Source organism: Carettochelys insculpta, chromosome 2 (genome assembly GCF_033958435.1).
Source record: "Carettochelys insculpta isolate YL-2023 chromosome 2, ASM3395843v1, whole genome shotgun sequence".
NCBI lineage: Eukaryota > Metazoa > Chordata > Testudines > Carettochelyidae > Carettochelys > Carettochelys insculpta.
In genome coordinates, this window is record NC_134138.1 from 104,439,690 (window position 1) to 104,462,396 (window position 22,707).

The 22,707-nt window shown below is 41.2% G+C and overlaps 1 protein-coding gene across 4 annotated transcripts in view; it reads right to left on the reverse strand.

Annotated features, from left to right (window-relative positions):
* Window positions 1-22,425, reverse strand: part of TMX3 (thioredoxin related transmembrane protein 3) — a 63,514-nt gene extending 41,089 nt beyond the window's left edge. For 3 of the 4 annotated variants that reach the window (XM_074987514.1, XM_074987511.1, XM_074987515.1), the window contains exons 1-6: window positions 22,345-22,425; window positions 21,830-21,887; window positions 17,250-17,289; window positions 14,097-14,220; window positions 11,359-11,404; window positions 9,562-9,642 (exon numbers count right to left, since the gene is read on the reverse strand). In XM_074987514.1, the coding sequence (XP_074843615.1) occupies window positions 9,562-9,642; window positions 11,359-11,404; window positions 14,097-14,220; window positions 17,250-17,289; window positions 21,830-21,887; window positions 22,345-22,387 (392 nt within the window). In that variant the 5' untranslated portion in view covers window positions 22,388-22,425. The remainder of the gene's footprint in view (window positions 1-9,561; window positions 9,643-11,358; window positions 11,405-14,096; window positions 14,221-17,249; window positions 17,290-21,829; window positions 21,888-22,344) is intronic. The other variant, XM_074987512.1, reaches the window with a different exon arrangement.
* Between the last annotated feature and the right edge of the window lie 282 nt (window positions 22,426-22,707).

The window sequence follows — 22,707 nt, forward strand, 5'->3', positions numbered from 1 at the left end:
AGTTAATACATCTAGTCAAATACAGCTGGTGAATGAGTCAATTTATGCAACTCACAGAATTCATTTTTCACTATTTCTCCATCTTACTGTAACAAAACAAATACTGCATGATCCCAGGAGAGTTAAGAAAACTCATGCAACAGTTAAGAAAAAAATATGTTTCTTCTTCAAGACCTGAGTTTAACATGAATGACACTTATGCTATTCATAAACATTTCATTTTACCATCAAAAAATAAAAGTGTACGGAAGATGCCAGAAAATGAGCTTCTACCTGGTATAGCCCTATACGGTCAGATATAGTGAAAGACACTAACATCATAGATGAACATACATACATACATACATACATACATACATATATATATTTTTTTTTTTTTACAACTGAAGATGTAAATCTGCAAACCACACATGGGGGAGTATTCTTAAACCTTTTTCTGACACTTCAGTCTGTTCCAAAACGCAAGGGGAGTCTCAAGGACTCTTAATGGGCATTGCATCATTCTGTCCAATATAACCTGTCCAGCAACTAAATGCTAATGTTGCATCACTATTGAAACCAACATGGAAAAATATTACAAAACTTAACTAGGAAGTTTAAGTAACCACTGCACCAGAAAAACTCAAGTTGCATATTATTATCCTATAGCAGGAGTCTGCCAACTTATGGCCCTGAAGTTGCATGCAGCTCTTTAAGTGCTTCTTTGTGGCTCCTGACGCTATAACTGCCAAGCTGAACACAAAACAAACAAACAAAAACCCTCTTGATTATTTTTGATAAACAGTGACTGTCTAAAAGCCCAACAATGAACAATTCATATCTAAATAGCAAACAATATGTGATCGCAAAACTGTAGATAATTTCCCCTTTAATACATGCAGTGCATTTTGGGATACAATACGGTATCTTTGTTTTGATTGTATTACTAATAAAGTCTTGATTTTTAAAAATAAAAGGAAGCTTGCAGTATTCCCAGTGTGAAGGGCAACACACATTTTAAGAAAGAAAACTGAAATTAGATATGAAGTGTAATTGGCACTGGCACTAAGACTGAGGGTGGAGAAATCCTGATGAAAGAACAAGAATATCTACGTGTGCTTCATCGCTTTTCAGAAGGCATTTGACAGTATGGATCAGAAAGTGACTTGTGTGGTACTGGAGTCGTATGGAGTGGATATAGCAGACTGATACACTTGTTGAAGGATATCAATGACAATGTGGAAGCAGCAGCGAGAACATGCAGGGAGTTGGGAATTTGATTTAGAATGAGTAGAGATACGAGACAAGGAGATCCAATATTGCTGAGTATCTTCATCACACATCCAGGGAGAGCGATGGACAAGATCAAGGAAGATATAGAAGGAACATCTGTGCATGGGAAAATAATTAACAACTTGAGATTCACGGATGATATAGTTATCACTGAGGAAGATGAGGAGAAACTAGTGAAAACGGTGCTAAATGAGAAAGGGAAGTGGTATGGACTGATTATGAACATTGATAAAACAAAAACAATGGTATTTGGAGATAAGGAAATAGGAAGGAAAATCACTGTAGATGAGAATGAACTAAAGAATGCAGAGAAGTTCACATATTTGTGGAGCAACATAACGTATGATCTAGACTAAGAAGGAAATAGTGACTAAAATAGCGAAAGGAAGAGCAAGAGTGAAGGTGCTAGATAAGATCTGGAAAAGCAAAGCAATTAGCTTAGAAATGAAGCTGAGCATCTTGAAAATGTGTGTATTCAGCAACATATTGCACAGATGTAAGACATGGGTGATAATGAAAGATCTGAAGAGACGAATACTGGCATTCGAGAGGAGTTGTTATTGAAAGATCCTGAGAATAGGATGGATGCAGAAGATCACCAATGAGGAATTATATAGGAAAACACAGCCAAAAGAGAATCTACTGCAGAAGGTTGTACAAGTCAAGTTACAGCTATTTGGACATATTTGCAGAATGAACAACGAATGAAAAATGAAGACCCTGGTATTTGGCATAATGCAAGGTTTGAATAGCAGAGACAGACCCCACAGAGAATGGGTGGATGATATCGCAGATTGTTGGAGAGCTAGTCTACAGAAACTAAGCCACTCTGCACTGGATAGGGAAAGATGGAAGGAAATAGTGAGAGACACCAGACACCAACAGGCGCTGAGCCCATGGCTGTTGTTGATGATGATGATGATGATGATTGGCATAATTAAAGTGGCATTGGAATGGTTCACAAAAAGACCAAAATCGAGGATGGAAACAGAATTTCAAACTGAACTGACCCAATCCTTTGCATTTATATCGAGCTCAACAGGGCTTCCTTTATGCCTCACTTGCAATGAGAAATTTGCCAACAAGAAAAAATGCACCCTTGAGAGGCATTTTTTAAAAAACAAAAACAAAAACACACACACTACTTTTGCTGAAAAGTATCCACCTGGAGATGCCAGAAAAAAGAAAAAAAAAAAGCCATGGAGGAGCTGCTATGCAAAGCAGAGCAAAATAAAAACCCAGTTGCTAAATGAGTGAAATTACCAAGTAACTATGGCTAGGTGGTGGCAACTCAAGAGACTGTGAAATGACGAAAGCCATTCACGGATTGTGAATATATAAAAGAGTGCTTTATCCAAGCAGTTGTACAGTGATTTCCAAAACAAAAATGAAATTGTTCAGAATTGTTCTCTGGAGACAGAGGAGGTTCAGGAGCGAAAGTCAGGAAGATAGTGATACAAACCCACATGTATAGTGTAAAGAAATAGAATATGTAAAATGATAATGGACATCCTGCAGTAAACATGTATAGCACTACAAATCATCCTGTGTACGCTGTTTTTAAACTTGGGGTTACAAAAAGTATGGTTTTATGTTTTTACGAACCATCTAGTATTTGCATGCATTGCAGCTCTTGAATTATTGAGCTTTTTTCCCCCAAATTTGAAAAAAAAATGGTTCTTCTTGCTATTACGGTTGCTGACCCTTGTCTTATACAATCTCTTACAAGCAGGTATGGACAAAATATAAACAAGCTAAAATTGTATTCAAGGCTTAACACTTAAGTGTTTTAGAAATAATCGACCCATGTTCACACGAACACTTATAAACCACTACCAATACAGTGATTTATTTTGAACAAAAGGAAGCATTTCTTCACCCAATGTGGAACTCCTCATTGGAGGATGTTGTGAAGGCCAAGATTATAATAGGGTTCAAAAAAACCACTAGATAAATTCATGGAGGATAAGCCCATCAAGAAGTTGAGATGGGCAAGGATGGTGTCCCTTGCCTCTGTTTGCCAGAAACTGCAAATGTGGGATAGGGGATAGATCACTTAATTGTTATCTCGGATGTTCATTCCCTCTGGGGCACCTGGCATTGGATACTGTTGGAAGATACAATACTGGGGTAGATGGACCTTTGGACTAATCTGGTAGGGCCACTCATGTTTTGTGAACACATTATGACTTCTGCTATACATAACTACAGGGGAGGCATAACATGACTTTAAAAAATGAGAAACACTGTAGTTTCCTTTGCATGCCTGCAGAATAATCCTTTTAATGATCCTAATATTCTACATGTTGAGTTTCTAACTTTAGTCATCTTTGAGTTAAATGTACTTATTTTTCATTTATTGTACATCGTATCATGATATAAATATATCTACATATACATATGTAGAAAAAAATCTAAACTATAAAACAGAGCAAAAGATTTCTAGGAAAACTAATGCTTTTCTATTATCCAAAATGTCACCAAGAAATGAACTGACTAAACTTGTTTGGTCCACTGGAGTGAATGCATATTTTAAGTCAACAGTGCTTAAAGTTACCCAAAACCCATCTACAAATGTTATGTGTCTGATAGTTATGTCTAGAGCTCCCTGTTTTGTTACAAATTATATTGAGCAGAGAATAGGACTGCTGCTGCCACATCTTACATATACAATCTAATTCCTTAGTCTTTCACATTTGCCCATGTAGCACTAAAACGATGCCATGTCAAACTCATGACCGGGGGCCACATGAGGCTTGCCCCATTTTTTTTTGTGTGACCTGTGACCAAATGTTAATAAAACATCTAAGTGTGGCCCGCCCAGTCACACACCCTTCTCTGTCACACTTGAATGGCAGTAGGTGGGAAAAACACCAATCCCAGCTCCTTGGGCTGTCTTTGTCCAGCACGTGTACTAGAGCCCCAGAGAGCCAAGAGAAGGGTGTGTGACAGCTCTGAGGAGAGGGACCGTAAAACCCACGCTGGCAAAGCAGAGAGGGGCACCTGCAGATAGGGGGCAATCGTGGGGGTGTGTGGAGCAAGGAGCAGAGGAACGCAGGGCAGAGTAATACGGGGAGGAAGTATGGAGAGTGCAGTGGGGTCTGGTGGTAGTACTTTGAGGGGCAGTGCAAGCCTCAAGGGATCTGGGGCGGGGTGATGCAATGGAGGCTGTACTGCAATGGGTAACATTGTAATGAGAGCTACACTGTAATGGGGAGTAGTGCAGTCCTCAAGGGGCCAGGAGGTGGTGCAATGGGGGCTGCACTGCAGTGGGGGGAAATACAATCCCCAAAGAGTCTGAAGAGGGGGGAAACACAGCACGATGGGGGACTGCAGCATAAAGCCCAGAATATCCGAGAAGGAAGTGCAGAGAAATTGTGGGGTAGGGCCGGGGGAAGGGGGGATGTGCAGTGTAAACTGAAGGGGGGCGTTTGAGAGAGGGAAGGGAATGCAATTTTTCTCCTTCTGCGGAACTGAAAGGAAATCTGCTTTCCGCGCTTTGGACAACAACCACAGAAGCTGTGAGATCATGACCTGGTCTCTCTCCCCATCACCCCTCCCCCTGCTGGGGGCCATCCAGTCCCAGCCAGCACCCCTTGCCTCTCTCCCGGCTTTCTCTGTACAGGGGGAAAAAAATGTTAGACTGTGATGTGTTCTATGGCCCACTGAAAGGGGGTGGGGAATGGGGAATCTCTAAACTCTCTATGCGGGGAAAGGCTGCCCTTGGGACAGGGGAGGGTACTCAGTGCATTGTACCCACCCTGTACAAAGGTGAGAGGGAAATATATAAAAATCAGCCAAAGCATCATTCAAACCTGGTGACAACGATCAACAAAGCAACTCTGCACAACGAAAATGTCCCAACTTAGGTACACCCACAGTGACATATCAGGGATATTCCACAAGTGGCATCCTGTTGTTTGCAAACAATTCACCTCAGGCCCGATGAACTCAATAAACCAAAGACATACGTTGCAAGATATTTAACCATAGAGGATAACACGTAAGGTTTGTGTAATGAAACACACTAATAATTTATCAAGATTCACAATCATTGCAAGATCTGGCTAATATTTAAGGAATTATGTATTTATGCTGAAAGTACAAAATATGCATGAACTTAATCAGCAAACAGGTAAAATGTCTGGCTGATGGCCTACTCAAAGAGGAGAGTACGTCACCACACCATGGTTTGCAATTATGTAATACAAGGTTCAATTGCCTAGCTTTGCTCCATGCGTTGAAAAGTGTCAGGCACAACTTTAAACAACCGAGACCACTTGGAAAAATAGGAACATCAAAACAGATGCTCATCTATCTGTAGGGTTCAAGTGTAACTTAACACATGGTAGGGAAAGGCACTATGTATCAATTCACTGAAGAGCCATCTTCAGCTTGAGATGTAGTCTCTGAAAATAAAATGAATTCTGGCATCTAGGAAGCCATCCAGCTCTGCAACAGATTGAACTTCTGGGGGTCAGAAAAACAAGCAGTCCTATACCACCTTAAAGGCTAAAATTTATTTATTAGGGTGATGAGCTTTTGTCAGCAAGACCCACTTCTTCAGTTTGAGATTTTTTTTTAATGAAACTATAGACTAACATGGCTTCCCCTCTGAGACTATTTATGGGACAAGACAGTCTACTTTGAGAAGAAAATTAACTATTAAGTGTAGACCCAGGTTCATGCTTTATGATGTGGTTTTGTGTTGTAACCATTTGTTTCCATCATGCTCACTTGTTTCTCATTGAATCTCTATGCATTCTATAATAAATCTTCCTTGGTTTTATTACAAGTGTTACATGCTTGTGAGCTGAGGATGTAGATATACAGCTCCTTTGGAAGCAGAGAATCTGGGATTCATTTTAGTAGTTGGTATTCAGGAACTGGATAGCTAGAGGGACGTTATAATGGATTTGGAGTTTGTTGTGCACCTATTAGTCATTTGCAAGGTGAAGGAAGTTAGGGCAGGTTTATTCCGTAGGAGAATGCTTGAGCAGATAAAGGCTAGTGGTGCGAAGGAGCTGCCACTCAGTTACCACCAGCAAGACACCCTCATGCTGAAGACACAAAGCACAACTAGGTGACTCATGCTACACCTACACTATAAGAATTTGATTTTATTAAAATGACTTTGTAATGCTGGGTTTTATAAATTCGAATTTGAGTATTCTCACCTCCCCACAAAGTCAAACTAGTGCTGCCACATTGAGTTGGCAAAGATCAACTGTTGCCGCAGTGCATTGTGGGAACCTATCCCATGGTTCCCTCAGCCCCATAGCATTCTGGGTTTTTTCCTTCGGTGCAATATGGGGAAAAAAATGCCCCACAAATGGTTGTGGGCATGTGATGTCATCTTTCCACATTGTATTGCCCTCATTCCCCTCCTGTGGAACGGAAATGGCATAGTCATCTGGGTGATCCTAGAGCACAAACACATTGTGATTCCCTACTTTTCAGTCTTTCCTTCTGGAAAAATGGCCATTTGCTTTTTGAAAGGGAGCCAACTTTCCAAAGCTTGTTTTGGTTCTATGGTTCACTTTATAGCAAGGTTTCCCAACCTATGGGTCGGGAACCAAACATGGGTCACGATTACATTTCAAAAGGGTCGCCAGCTGGGATGGCTCTATTAACAAGCCATTCAAACTCCTGAAGTGGTTCTCAACTTCTTAGTTGGATTAACAGTCATTGGGCAGCTAAGTCAACCAATTACATCGAGAAGCATTTCAGCTGCAGGGCGGAGAACTGAATATCTGAGGAGCAGCGTCTTTTTCCACCAGCACAACTCTGACTATCTATAGCAAATGTAAGAAAGCAGCAGAAATGTAGCACTTTAAAGACTAACAAAATGATTTATTCAGTGATGAGCTTTTGTGGGACAGACCCACTTCATCAGATCAATTTCATTTCCAATACAGACTGACATTTATAAGTAAAGAGGACCAAAACAACAGTAGTAGTATTTTATTAATATATTTCCCCTTTTCTATGAAATAACTCTTATGAATATATAAACATGAGGGAGCACAATTTTATATTCCTGCATCAGGTGCAAAATTAGCTAGTTATGTCTCTGCTCTCCCCACTCTCCACCCCATTGTTGAATTACCTTGGGTCACCAAGTCTTCCTGAAATGTCAAAAAGGGTCCCCATCTGGAAAAGGTTGGGAACTGCGCTCTATAAGGTGGGGGGTGCAAGCTCAGGGACCAGGTGACATGATCCCTTCATGTGATAGGCCCCTTCAGGAGCTCTCTCTGGAGGGGACGAGGGGGGACCCTGAATATTACCAACTGCAGGGGAGCTGCCCCCCCATATAAATTGATGGGTGGGGGTTGCAGCTGAGGGACCAGTTGACACGGGGGTTTCTGCCAGCCCCCCGGCATGTGGTGCCCCACCAAAAAACATAGCAAAGACCAAGGTACCCAGGTTGCACTGCCTATGAGGGGGCTATCCATCAGCTCAACTGGCTTATGAGGGGCCATCCAGCCCCAGAAAGGCTCCTGTTAGCACAGTGCAGGCACCAGACTTCTCCCTGGAAACAGCCAGCCCCTGAAAAATCTTTACTGCCTTTGCAGCCTTCACCATGTGCAAACCAGGACATGCTGCACAGTCCACACTGCACTGTAGGCACATGCCTTTACTGGGTTGGGGCTAGCCAAGTGATGTGGTTGGGTGGGGGACAGACCCCCCCCCCCTCAACTTCATAGCACCTGTGGGGGTCTGTACAAAGGTGAAGTGCAGAAGTTTCTCAGCCTCTCGTACAAGCATGACTCCCATAGCCTAGACGCCGTGTGTCGTGGTCGGGTGGGGGCTGGCGCCAGCACTGAAAAAAATCTCAGCCTCTTCTGCTGTGTCCTGTGCTGGGAAGAAGCCATCATCCCACGCTGGGGCTATTTTTTCCACGGCTAGATGCAACTGCCGCACTGATCATAGAGAAATGAATTCAAAATGGGTCCAGGTGCACACTTTAATTTCCCATGCTTCCCATTCAAATTCATGGGCTTCCTGTTACTGACTTCCTCTGCACCTGGAGAGCAGTGGAGATGGCAGAGACCCACAGTGGACAACCGTGGGGCATTGTGGAGTACATACAGACACCTCTGAAGGCCAATAAAGTTGATTTAAATATATGCCATTTCCACATTAGCATTAAATCAACCTTTCATATTTGAATTTGGCACTAAATCATCTCGCATGGACAGTGTAATAATATCAACCATAGTGCTCCCTAAAATCAACCTAGTGGCACTCACAGCAAAGATGGTGACATTGCAAAAACTGACCTAATTGTCTTAAAAATCAAATTTATCATGTAGCATAGACAGAGCCTCCAACAAGTTCTGGGTGCTGCTGGCAGAGCAGGGTGTAACAAAATCAGAAGGAGCGGGAAAGTGAGAAAAAGGGAAGTAGTACTACAAAATGTTTATAAATAGGCCAAGTAAAGATTGTAATTTAATTTTAGTTATGTTTTTTGTACGGGGTTAAGACTCAGGGGACGTGCAAAAACATCGTAACTAATTTCAGATAAGGAGGACAATATGAAATAAAATCAGGGTTTAATCACAGTGAAATTCTGAGGTGGAAGTCTGTTTCAGTTAATTGATTTCTTCTTAACTATATAAAATGTTTTCTGCCTTGTGTTTAATACACACGCTCTTGCAGTTAACATTCTTCCTGTTCTCCAAACCTGACCTACACAAAAAACTGCATTAGCCAAAAACCACAAACACAAACCCACAAATAAGAAATGCTGCACTAGAGTATGCCACTGACTTTCTTTCACTGAAATAAACAACTTTATTAAATCAGGTGGGGGGCAAAGATTACGCTGCTTCTCTTAAAAAGTAAATTACAAAGCAAAAACTTGATCAACTTTTACAACGCAATAGGTTCTAAATGTCTCCATTAGCCAGGCTGTAGGAGGCAGCCAACACAAAAAAAAGTTTTGCAAAAATACAGAGATTGGCTTACTACTGTTTTTAATGATAAGTCCACACACTGGTTAATACACATTCCATTACTGAACTATCAGCAGGGGTGGTGGAGGACAATCTATTTCTGGGCTTAATTCAATTTTCCTTACAGTTCACATCTAACACAAACTGAACGATACTGATGTTATTGATTCTTACAAAGTAGTTGAAAGAATATCACACAGCATTAACAGGCCAAGCGTCTTTCTGTCAAAGCATCTCACCGTTTGGTTTTTTTTTTCACAAAATCAAATTGGGTAAACTCAAAAACTATTTAAATTGGAGGTATGCTCAGAAAAAGATTATAAATACTTACCCTGAAACTCTATTGGCAAATTCAATTATATCATCTTTGGTTCTAGGTCCTCTATAGTTGTACGCCAAGTCACCTTTTAAGCTGGAAGGAGAACAAAAGAAAATAAAAATCCTGAAAAATGCCATTCATTTTATCTTTGTTAATAACTAAATCAGCTTATTTCTAACATTTAATCCATTACTAAATGTTGAACAAACTTTATTTTTCAATGTAATAACAAAAGAAGCAATCTTTCAATAGAAAATGTACAGCTCTGTGGCACAGTACAATATAACTAGAGAGGAGGGAGAAATCACACCACAATTTGCCTCAGAATATAAACACTGCTATACATGTTGGCTGTCATTAGAAAGCATATGACAATATATTATACATGCAAGAACTTCAGATTAGACCCAAGACAATGAAAAAAGAACTCAGCTTTTAGATCTCAGAGGGAAATTAAAAATTTCTGTTTATTACTCCTTATGAAATGAAACTGATATTCTAGTGTTATGATCTACAAAGGCTTCTTATATCTGAACATTCAATTAACCCTCACTCCAGTGATACAGACCAGAAAATACAAGTACAGTAGTCCCTCGAGTTATGCGAGGGTTGTGCCCCCCCACACCCTCATGTAACTTGAATTTTGTGTAGTTTTTTGGGGGAGGGGGCTTTTTCCCCTGGCGGAACGCACATTCTGCAACTGAGGAAGCAGCAGGAGCACCTGGAGCTCCTTTTGAAAGGTTAAGTCCTAGGTTTGGGGGGACAGGTGTGGAGGGTTAAGCCTGGCTGTGGGCTGGGGCCTTGGGCGGGGCAGGATGTTAAGCCTGGGGTGGGTCAGGCCTGCTGGGGAGGGGTGAAGTTGAGCTGGGGCCATGCTGCCTCGAAGGGGACAGAGCTGGAGCTGCGCGTAGGGGAGGAGTGGTGAGCCAGAGCCACGAGCGCAGGGGGAATGGATGAGCTGGAGCCACAGGGGGTTTGAACAAGGTCGGAGGGGTGTTGAACTGGGGTCGCGCAAGGCCGGGGTGGTGTGATTTTGAGTTGCATTTAACTCACGTTAATGCAAGTTAAGCGCAACTCAAAATCACGCATTTTGAGGGATTACTGCACGTTACTGTATATAACTGATTGAGTGGGATCTACTTTGCTTCTATCGAAAAAAATATTTGAATAGGACTTAGTTCTCAAATTTTCCCTTTTAATAATTGCACCTGGAATATTAGAGAAAACTAGTTTTCTGTTTTCACTTTATACCTTCAATAATAGGGTGCATAGTCACTTTCATATCAGCTTATACAAAAGTTTCCCTGGACGTAGGGGTCTTTTCTCACATAACAATATACAACAGAAAAGTCATTAGAAATGGGGAAATACAATCAGAAAGTGAAACTATGGCAGGGCAACTCGGATATAGGTTTCATACATGAAACTATACTTATTTGAAAATTACTGAATTTCAAGTTCATGCTATCTGTATAAGCAATATTTGATTATGGATTATTTACACACTCAAAGTTTGTTTCAGCTTTATTAAACTCTCAACTTTCTTACACTATCTTGTTAACAAGTTAGTGTTATGAAGAACTTTAAATCTTTATGAAAAATACTTTTTAAAATATATTATCCAGTTCAACAGTAACTGATTCAAAACTGGCTCCAAAGTGAACTGCCATTTTCCTTTCCGTCTATCAGCTGTTAAGTTATTTTGCTTGATTGTTTCTCTATTTCCCTCCCAATCCCCTGCCCTTTTTACAAAACAAATAGCATAGAGGACTGATATTGAAAAAGACAATACAGGAAAAAAAAACTTACAGCTTAATTGTTGGATAACCTCGAACTCCAAATTCAGAGGCAATACCTGTAGGGCACATTTAGTTATATTTCTGTTTTTCTCTTGCAGGGGCAAAAGGAGGATTACATTGTTCATACAATAAATGCTGTTTGACCAAAAAGCAGAGTGCTTAGTTTCAGCATGTGTCCATTCTTACTTCTCTTACTTCAAAATCAGTTCCAATGATGAATCAAAGTTAATAGAATGAGTGACTGTATTTATTAAATGAAAAGTTACAAATTCCATGTCATGAAAACGTACTGTAGTATGCATGCACACTAATAGAGCACACATGTCAACTAACACACAAAGTACTAAAAAAAGAAAAGCCTAATGAAGGCATCCAGATCCGTGCAGGTATCAGTCTCATAAAGGCTTCTGAACTTTGGTGATGAGAGGTGGAAAGGAACATGGACAGATACAGCATTACGTTATGTTTCCTGCAAGGTCAGCCCCTGAACCTGCACTGTGTAAGGAGATATGAATGAAGAGCACATACATATACAGTACAATCACTGAACAGGAGTCCTAATTTGGATTTCTGGCAACAAAAAGTACCAGGCCAGATTTTATTCTTTTAAAAGGAAGGGGAAGGTCTGACTTCGTGGAGACAGATTTAATGCTGTGTGTTTATTTTCTGAAGCACACGACACCTTACTTAACTCTTCCGTTTTTTTATACTGTCAGTGTTATGTTTGTCACAACTGAGATAAGTGAAAAACAGAGCTACATCAATGCGGTTAAAATTATATCTCCAACATACAGGGCAATTAAAGAAGTAGTATTACTACTACCAGTAGCCGATCAAGTCCCCCAAATTGATGTGGTCATTGCACAATCACGTGTATGCAGCATAATCTGATTTGGGCCAGTGTCAACTACAGCAGAAAGCAGAGAAAAGAAAAATGCTTCATGACCCTGAAAGGCTCTGGGTCTGGAGCACTGGTATCCAACATTATCAAACGTCTGGATTACAGCTACCCAGAAAGCATGACACGTTTTGGAACGTGCTGAACTAAGTATCGCCCCAACCCAAGCACTGGAGCATTTCCAACATCACACATACAAAAAATCATTAGCCAACATACCTATGTGCATAAACAATACATCTTAAGATTTTTACATATATGTATATCTCCCTTCCTTTTATTTGCTTATTTGGTTCTAAGGCTTTAGCGTTCACCTTTTTAATCTTTCTATGCAAGTCTGGGGACTTCTTCTTAAATGAAAGGTAAGATTCTCACATAATTACAGCACTCCACAATCCAAGGTTTTACTTAAATAAACTGGCACTAGCATTGCACTTGCTTCTTGCTCCAGTGTCTACACTTCAATGGATTGTCATACTATATTTTACGGGACTGATTAAAGCCTAAGGGAAGAAGAGGGTGCCTCACCATTTCAAATTGGACTAGCAGTGATTTAGTGCTGCCTAAATGTTTTTGTGCATCTTTCAAGACATGGAAGCTTGCAATACTACCCTGTCATGAACTTGACACTACGTCGATTAGCTTTCCACTGTGTTATAATACCAAATTTAGCGCTGCCTAAAATCGACATAATGGTATTTACAGCGAAGACAGTGACATTGTAACATCAAACGAATTGTCTTAAATTCAACTTTATCATGTAGTGTACACATAGCTGAAGTTGCTTAGGCAGACCTGAAAAGCCAGCTTGGCATCTACCTGCATATTTGGGGATTTAAATATCTTGACAAATCCAAACATTACAGCCTCAATTTCCATTGAAAGCTGGATTTAGGAGCTCAAAGTACATAGGCACTCTTGCAAATTTTACCCCAAATATCTATTCACCTGTCAAATTAGTGAAGCTGGCAAATCCATGAGTCTTCCAAAATCTAAACAGAGGTTTACTTCTTTCTGGGACAACCAGAGCTCAATCTTCATTGTGGCAGGCCTGTTATTTCAAGACCTCTTTCATCATAAGGATAATTTGTTGCTGAGAGATGAAGCTAAACAATGTCATCCTCTCTCCCTTTACCTTAACTGTAAAACCTGCAAATTGACTTGTGATTTTACATGCAAGGTAAGCTAGTCATTGCAAAGTCAAAGTTTGCCTGTGACAACCTATCACATCAGGAGCACTCTGTTTAAGTGTGCATATTAATTAAATATTAAAGATGAGTGTCTTTTTTTTTAAAAAAAGACAAGCTTAATGAGGTGGACAGAAATCTGCTGTCTAGAGAGGCAATGATTTCAAAAAGGTGTGTGTAACGGCTTACAGACTGACCACGTGAAAGCACTTTATTATCAAAGTGCAAACAGATCTAGCTGGCCACCAATAAACTAAGGAAACTAAAAACAGACAAGTTATAATTTATTATGGTGGGCTCAATAAACCAAACCAAGCACCTTATAAAAAAAATTAAAGAAACTTATACCAAAGTTAACACTTTTCAAGGCCCTATCTTCTGTGAGGTTACACCTCTCTTCCTATTTGCTTTAAGTGCACAAGGATTTGAAGTTTTGGTTCAAGGGTTAAACAACAGCAGCATAAACTGAAAAGTTTAACAGTAGGATATGAGACACTCACATTTTGCTTACTTACTGTCACACTTAGCCAGAAGGTTTTCCAAGATAAGTGCAATTGTTTGCAGGGTACAAGCTTCCCCCCGGCCCCACCAAGAGTAATCGTTTTGGTTGCTTCAAATTCAGAACTAGCTTACAACAAAACTATGTTGACAACACAGACTTACTAGAGTAAGATGTTGCATCCATCTTCCCAACTTTCACTGGAGACCCACTGCTTCTTATCTCCATACCAACTTCATTCCACACAGGCTCCAATTTCTTGCAATGGCCACACCAAGGTGCATAGAACTAGGAACAAGTCAAAAGTGTGGTATTATTAAACAGAAATTATGAACTCTATAAAAATGGAGCTCTCAAGCCATGCGTTTGGAAAAATCAACCTAAGGTGTCAAACAAACAATCCTCTCATGGTTTATAAGAACTGCATCAATTTAAAATTCTTTACTCCAGTTTTATGAGAAAACAAAACGTTCATGATTTAACAGTGCAGGAATTGACTGAAAATCAGTACTTCTAGATGCTGTATTAATTTCTTCCTTTAAGGATATGTAAGTTATATTTCTCTTCAGCGCAGTGCACTTGTGTATGAAAAGTCACAGGACAGAAGCAGACTATACAATTCAGCATCTAAAGACTGTACCACGGCGGGGGGGCGGGAGATATATAGCATTCGATGGATAAATAAATGGATGTTGAGAAGCCTACCCATTTGGCGGAACTCTCAAAACAAGAAGCAGATCACTAAATTTCCCCAGGACTTCAGATTTTCAAAAGAAATGGAGGGTCAAACATAAGGGAACAAGAACCTTGCAACCATAAATATTCATTTTATAATATTTGCATTCAGTACAGTGCAGTAGGTGCACAAGGACCAATAGTGCTGCCAAATAGTTGGGTGGGGATTTGGCGGAGCACCTGACCTTTGAAAGCCCAGTCCAGTCCTTCTGTGTGTCCCTGCCCTGATGGTTCCTAGTCCCCTCCTTTAGCACAGAACCACACCTTGGGGCACTAAGTCGTTGCCCTCTCCTGGACCACTTCCAACCCACTCTCCTTTGTTTCCTGAGTTATTCACTCTAATCAAGTGTCTGGCCTGCAGTCTCAGTCACCTGCCTCTCCACTGTGACTTGCCAGCCTGTGTTGCCAGGTCCCAGGGAATGAGCTCCTGGATATTATTTGCCCTTCAGAGCAGACCTCTGCTCCTTTCTGGCACCATCCTGAGAACTGCTTTCATGCCCCTTTTTTAAGAGCACCGCCTCCAACTTGTGCAAGCTTTGATGTATGGTTGTGTAGACAACAGAGTTTTATAACATAATGATGTCCTGTATAATAACAATAAGTGATAAAATACATGAATGCAGTTCAATGGTTAGTGTGAGAATAAATATAAAATAAACCATAACTCTGCTGGCCTACCCTTATCTGGTTAGCAGCAAGAAATGGTCTTCCAAGCCACTGGTAGAGATAAAGCAGACAAACTGTTTCTGTCTGTATCTGACTTCAAGGCAGAACGAGATCAGAAGGATCCCTGAGATTCATTATGATCAATCATGCTGTAGCTCTTAGGAAAAGCTAGAATGTAGGTTGTGGTGTGAACGAGCTATAATAAAGGTTTGTACAGGAATTAGACTGACTGCCTTACAAAGGCAATTATATCCCTCTGTCTATATGAAGCAACTCTGTAGTCCTTGGACAGGGAGCGATGAAGTGAATGGGAAAGAAATGTGAATGCTTGAAGAGAGAGAAAAACAAAGGTTACCTCAGCATCCAAAGGAGGGGATTAAAGACTCAGGGACACAAAGACCTTATCAAGTGGGCCCCTGGTAAAAGGCAGACTGGTGGAGAACAGATAGATTGCTTTGGAGTTAAAAGAAAGCACCCATAAGACAGATAACGCAGCTTGAAACAAGGCACCAACACGCTGAACCAACTCCCATTTAAACAGATGTTAGGATGCACTGATTGCGACTAAGTGCTGACTGGGCACAGTGCATACAAAAGAAGGGAAGAAAAGACCTATAAAAGACAGAGTGTCCTGCATGGATCTTCAAGTCTTGTCAAGCTTGGGGCACCAATCCAGACTGACAGAAGCCCTGCTGCCTCCCTTCCCCCACATTAACTCACCTAGCCAGTGAGCAGATGTGAGTAACAGACTGGTAACTGTAACATTGACAAGGTGGTGGTTGTTGGGGAGGTATGTGGGTATAGTGCACTATATGCATATGCTAGAATCTTACATTATTAATAAATGTGGTGTTTTGCCTTATCTTCCTGGAAAAAGACAATATGTCTTTCATACATAACAGCTTGATGGGACCTCCGGGAGCAGAGCTGATCTTTAACCTCTTCCTCTTGAGCACGGAGCTTGTACATTGTGCCACATAGTGGGAACCAACTCCTATTTCATTCAGAGCCAGGATGCAGGCAGGTGAATTGCTTCCTTATATGTACCTATTGAAGACTTAATACTGTACTCACTGACATAAGTACTGAAGAATCATATGCCCAGGAAATCAAATTCCCAAATTAGAGACAGGATAGCTTTTGACTTTGTGGAAGTTACTGATTCAGAAGACACTGTACGTAGTTCGTCACTGTATTCAGCTTACACAACCTTAAATTCAACTTTCTGTTCTACGCCTAGTCTTAGAATCAGAGAAAATTGAGCATAAGCTTTTCCAGAGCTAAAATATGAAGTACAAACTTCAAATTACTTAATACATGCATCAGAGCAGTATGTGGTTTATGCGATCAAGTCAATTTTTGAACCATCCTGTACAATGCAGAAAAACAACTTGTCTGTCCTACACATCATTTTCCAACTCACTAGAACACAATACATTTTTCACCACCATACAGAAAAAGCTTTTGAATTATGAAGCAGCTTTTTAATATTGAGTAATACAGGTTGAACTTCTCTCATCCAGCATCCTAGGGATCTGACCAGCACCAAACTAGAGACTTTGCTGGATCACGGGAGGTCAATATTGTTGAGCAGCATTACCAACACTTTCACTGCTTACTGTGGTCTTAGAAGACATTTAGGGGGTAATTACAGCTAAATAACAGCACAGAAAACTGAGAGCCAGGACTGGTGGCTAGAAACAAACTTTATGGGTCCACAGGAAACTTGGCCACACCCATGATAAGTGGACATCCAGCTAACTAAAATCATGCCCAATTACGGAGGTTGCCAGAGGAGAGCATTCCAGATCAGAGAGGTTCAACCAGTATATATACCGGTTCTTTTATTTAACTAACCAATGAAAAGCTGTAAAGCTTCAACAAAATGTGAACCTCAGTACTTCTCACATACTCACATCTACAAGCCAAATATCATCTTTACGATTGTCTTTAAACCTAGAAAAAAAAAACAAAGTTTACGACACGTCCATATACAAGCATACAAATACACTATTTGTTTCTGAAGGAGGAAGACAAAGGGACCTTTTTTTTTAAAAAAAAAGTAAATAAAAAAATATGGCAGACATATTAAGCTTATTCTCTTTTTAATATTAAAATTCCTTGCGTACTGCATAATGCAATGTACAGTATTAAACCACCCAAACCCTTTGCCACCATGAAGAAAATAATACCAGAACCACTTAAGTGACTGTACCAAAAAAATGGTTTACCAATACATAGATTTATACTGTATAACAGGTTCACTGGTACAGAGTGCACTATTTTCAATCACTGTAAATTAACTTTTATTACATACTCTACATTTAACCTAACACCTTTCCCCAAAAAACTATTTTAAACTATACTTTAGTGCTTCCTTTTTTTCAGTGAACCATACTTGCTAACTTACTTACACAACTGACAATTTGTACACTAAAATATCCTACATTAATATAAAGGCCACTGGAGGGAAATGGGTGAATTCAGCACGACCTGTTCAGATAGTTCACAGAAAGATCCAGACATAAAACAAAGATGCTGACTTTGGAAAGCCAATTTGAAATACACGATGCATTTAAAGCTATAAAAATTGTTTGCAGGGGGCAGGCCTGTTAAGCTACACTTCCATGCTTTTTCATTTTTCTGAAAAAAAAAAAAAAAAAAAAACACAATTTTACAATTGTTTGTATAGCAGAGCTAATGAAAGATCTAGGTGGATTCTATTCTCCCTTGCGCACCAAAAATACACTGGCAACATCTAATTATAAAATCTTAAGACACTGGTGATGATGCAAGAAGCAGAAACCAACAGTGGTTTTCAGATGCATGGTTCTGTTTGCAGTTAGAATATATTCTCAGTTTGTAATGGGCTATAGAACCAACCACTTTCACCTCCAAAGCAGCTGCAGATATTCTTCTTAATATATTTTACTTCATGCATCCAAAGCACTCTCCTTCTAGGTCATATGGAATATTAAGGCACATAAAGAAATGACTAAAATCCAGCAGGTGGTTGGCCCAGGAAGCGAACAGGATACAATGCAATTTCCACTCGGCTCTTGGACTGCTACCCTCACATAATTATTTTAAATACTGAATAACATTCACAAACGGCCAACAAGACAAAAAATTTCAAAACTACATTCTAAATAATTTTACCCTATATTATTAGCACTATTTACGCCATTTTACTTTTTCCTGTTTCCTCCAAGTAGTTCTAAAGAACTCTTTGTAAGCTCAAAATCCTCTCACTAAACAAAAGAAGATAGTTAAAGAAAGGCGGTGCCTCACCTTCCTCATGCTACAGACAGACAAGTCAGTTTCTTATTCAAGCCCTTAATACTACACTATCTGAAGGGAAGTGTTTGTTTGCAAACAATACCAATAGAACCTAAACAAGAATATTAAATCAAGTTCTACAAATATTTACATGAAATCTAACTGTGAACCATTCTTTTTTTTAAATGTAAGAGACGAACTGGCAAAAATGTAAGAGCTGAAACCTTATATGTCTTTACCATTGTCAATTTAACATTAGACTTGGTTTAAATTTCCAAGAAAAAACGCATTCTATAAACTCCCTCTTCTCCTTTCATAAATATATATGATTTTTGAAGATACATTTTATGGAATCAATAGTAGAAACTATGGTAGATACTGTAAATTCATATTACTATTTAGGTCAGACTAAGTTCCTATGGGATAGTGCACATTCTCTGTAGCAAGTAACTTTTGAGCATTAGTGTTATTGACAGTTACTTCCAATATTAAACCCTATAGACTGTGTCTACACGAAGACAAAACTTCGAAATGGCCATATCGAAGAATATTAATGGGGCACTGAATTGAATATTCAACGCCTCATTAGCATTAGGATGCTTCCAGCCGCGGCGCTTCAGAAGCACAACTTTCAAATGGGCACAACTCGGTGCTGCTGCACAGGGGTCCTTTTAGAAAGGACCCTGCACATTTCGAAATCCCCTTATTCCTCTCGGCTGAGAGGAATAAGGGGATTTTGAAATGTGCAGGGTGTTTTCGAAAAGGACCCCGTGTAGCCGTGCCAAGCCGCACACATTCGAAAGCAGTGCTTTCAAAGCGCTGAGGCCGGAGGCAGCCTAACGCTAATGAGGTGCTGAATATTCAATTCAGCACCTCATTAGTATTCTTTGATATGGCCATTTCAAAGCTTTGTCTCAGTGTAGACACAGCCATAAAGTACTTGTTAACACAACTGGAAGCAGTGAGTGTTTGACTTACGCAAAACCAAATATTATTTTAACCTACTGTAAAAAAACATTGCAAACTTTTTCAAATGCCTGAATTATGAAGCATGTACATGAAGTTGTTCCTGAAACATAAAAACCCAGTGCCGGGAGAATGTTTATCACCAAACTGCAATAAAAGCATTATCTGGGACTTTACCAACTGGAAAGCTCCATAAATCGGCATTTTGGTGGTGGGGACCATCAGCAGGGCACAGCCTCAGAGAGGGAGTTTGGAGGCAGCAAAAGGCTCAGAGTGCTAGAAAAGGGTAGCCTTTATCTCAGGTGACTCCACACAAGTGATTACAGTCTCTGCAGTTCTTCAGCTCAGGCAAGGCCAGAGGGCTCTGGTCACTGTCTCCCCCAGCAGAGGCTGTCCCTTCAGCTCTCATAGGAGCATCGACTGCAGCCGAGGAGGAATGGCCAAGGAGGCTCCCTGCACTGCCCCCAGCCCAACTGCCAGCTCCACAAATTCCACTGGCTGGGGATTGCAACCAATGAGAGCTGTGGGGGCAGCATGAAGAGCCATCTGGCTGCACCTCCAGCTGGTAGCAGCAGGGAGCCTCCCAAAATGAGCATCTCCTAGCTCCAGCACCCTGACACTATGCCTGCATCTCAAGCCACTGCCCCGCACCCCTTCCTCAAACCCAAATTCCTCCCTCTTAGTTAACCAGACTTTTTGACCTACCAGCACCTACCATTTTTCCAATATGCCAGAAAACAAAGCTTTTACTGTATAATACTGTACTTTCAGGACCATTTAAGTAACAGTATTATATAATGTCATAACAACTTCATAATATCGTATTAAAATTGTCACAGGACAACTGGATTCAAATCAGGCAGCAAAAGTAGCATGAGCTATAGTCCTTGCAATTTATGAATCTACAGTAATCCAATAAATATGTATGTCAGATAATCTACTGCTTCGTGATGTCAGGCAGGTTATTTTATCTGTTTCCCATACCATTCTTTTTCTCTCTCACATGACTAAGTTGTAAGGTATTTGGGATAAGAATCATATCTTACTACGTGTTTGCATAATGCCTAGTATCAATGAACCACAATGGGACCTCTATGAACTATTACAGGTTGAACCTCTCTAATCTGGCACCCTCAGAATGTGACTGGTATTGGATAAGATAATTTGCCAGACTACGGGAGTCCAACATTGTCCAGCAGCATTACCAACACTTTCACTGCTTTTACTAGGCTCTTAAGATGACATTCAGGGGTAAATTTTAGCTAAATAACTTGGAACACTGAGAGCCAGGACTGGCGAACAAAAACAAATATTATGAAACTGCAGGACAGTTGGCCATACCCATAAGTAGAAATCCAGCTAACTAAAATCATGCTGTATTGTAGATGTTACCAGATGAGAGTTTGAGATTAGAGAGCTTCAACCTGTATAACAAGTCAAAGTTTTTGTCCATATTCTATTTCCATAAACCTTTGCTGTATATGTGCAAATACCAGCTGCAGGCCTTGTGACTCACTAAAAATGTTTATTCTTCATACCATCCAGTACATGACATACGGAGATGTGCCGTAGATGTGCGACACTATCTCAGTGTTTGTTTGATTAAGGACCATAAAATATATTTTTGGACAACTAACTGCTTACTAAATTAAGTTTCCAAGGACTTTCAAATACAGATATTTTCACAATCTACTACAGACTTGCAAATACTGTAGGAAACGTGTCCTAAAAACATAAATCCAAGCAGTGTTTCCTTTAGGAGATATGTCACAGAAGTTCTTTAGCTATAAAAATGCACTTTTTCCTCACTCCAACTGTTGAATAGATTTGAATGTACTGCCATAAGCAGAAACATGGGAAGAAAAGTTTACTATTGCATCTACTTATCCTTTAAGGTGATACATTTCTGATGCTTTGTTTTGTTGCAGTACAGACTAACACTGCTACTTCTCAGTTACCCTTCAGTCTTCCAAAATGATGATCCCTAATCACAGTCTCTGAAAAAATTAGCAGTCTTTGCAAAACTAAGCCAAGGTACTTCAACTCACTAGTTATGCTATCACATTCATTCAAACCACATCCTCTTCTCTCATGCATTTCGCAGTTGCTCCCAGAGAAATAAACAAGCCTTATTCAGCATTTTCCACCTGATAATACCACAGAGCACCAAAGCAACAAAAGAGCAGCACCTCCAAGAAAACAAACTAATACCTAGGCAACCTTTCACGTGACAATAGAACAGAGTACTCACGAGTCATCTAGATCTTCCACAAAAGCCGCATCCAACGCCAACACAAGTGCAGCAGCTGCTAGGAAAAGGGGCGGGGAGAAGGAAAAGCTTTAATGTACGTTTCAGGGCAGGGTAATAACATTTCCTCTGATTAATACACTGCCACCGGCGTCCCCTCCAATTGATGCCCTCCGCTCCCCTTACAATCTGCCATAGGGAGACATGGCAGGGGCCAATCATGTGCCTCGCACGTACGAAAATTAGGAGCTAGGAACAGCAGCCAGGTTGCTCAGCAAAGCGACAGCTACGGCTACGGCTACGGCCACGTTTACTGGAAGGGTCCCCCCCCCCGCGCCTGCCAATCCGCTCCGGTAGCAGTGACCCGCTCCACCAGGTAACGCCCGCACAGACCCGCCGCCCCACGGCCCGTCCCTACACCTCGCCACCGCCCATAACCCCCCCAGTCCCCGCCGCCAGCTCCCCGCACGCGGAGCTGCCAGAGGAAGGGGGTGAGGCGCGCGCCCTATGGGGGTTACCCGCTGCCCAAAGGAGCCGGCACCGCCTGCTCGCCGCGGCCATGTCAACTGGAGGAGACAGCGCGACTTCCGCCTGGCGGGGGAACGGCACGCGGCGCCCCGGCAGCCCCGCCCCGCGCAAGCGCGGAGAGGACGGAGCGGGGCCTAGGCGGGACGGACGCCGCCTGGCTGGACAGGACAGGGAGGCGGTGGCCAGGGCCTCAGGCCACGCCCTTCTCGGAACCTCTCCGAGGGCGCGGCAAGCTGAGGGCGGGCGGAGCGGCCCCGTGCGCTGTGACTGGGCTGCCTGCGCGCCCGCGAGAGCCGCCCCCGGCGCTGCCTTCCGCGCGCCCGAGGCGCGGGCCCCATCCCATTTGAATGGGC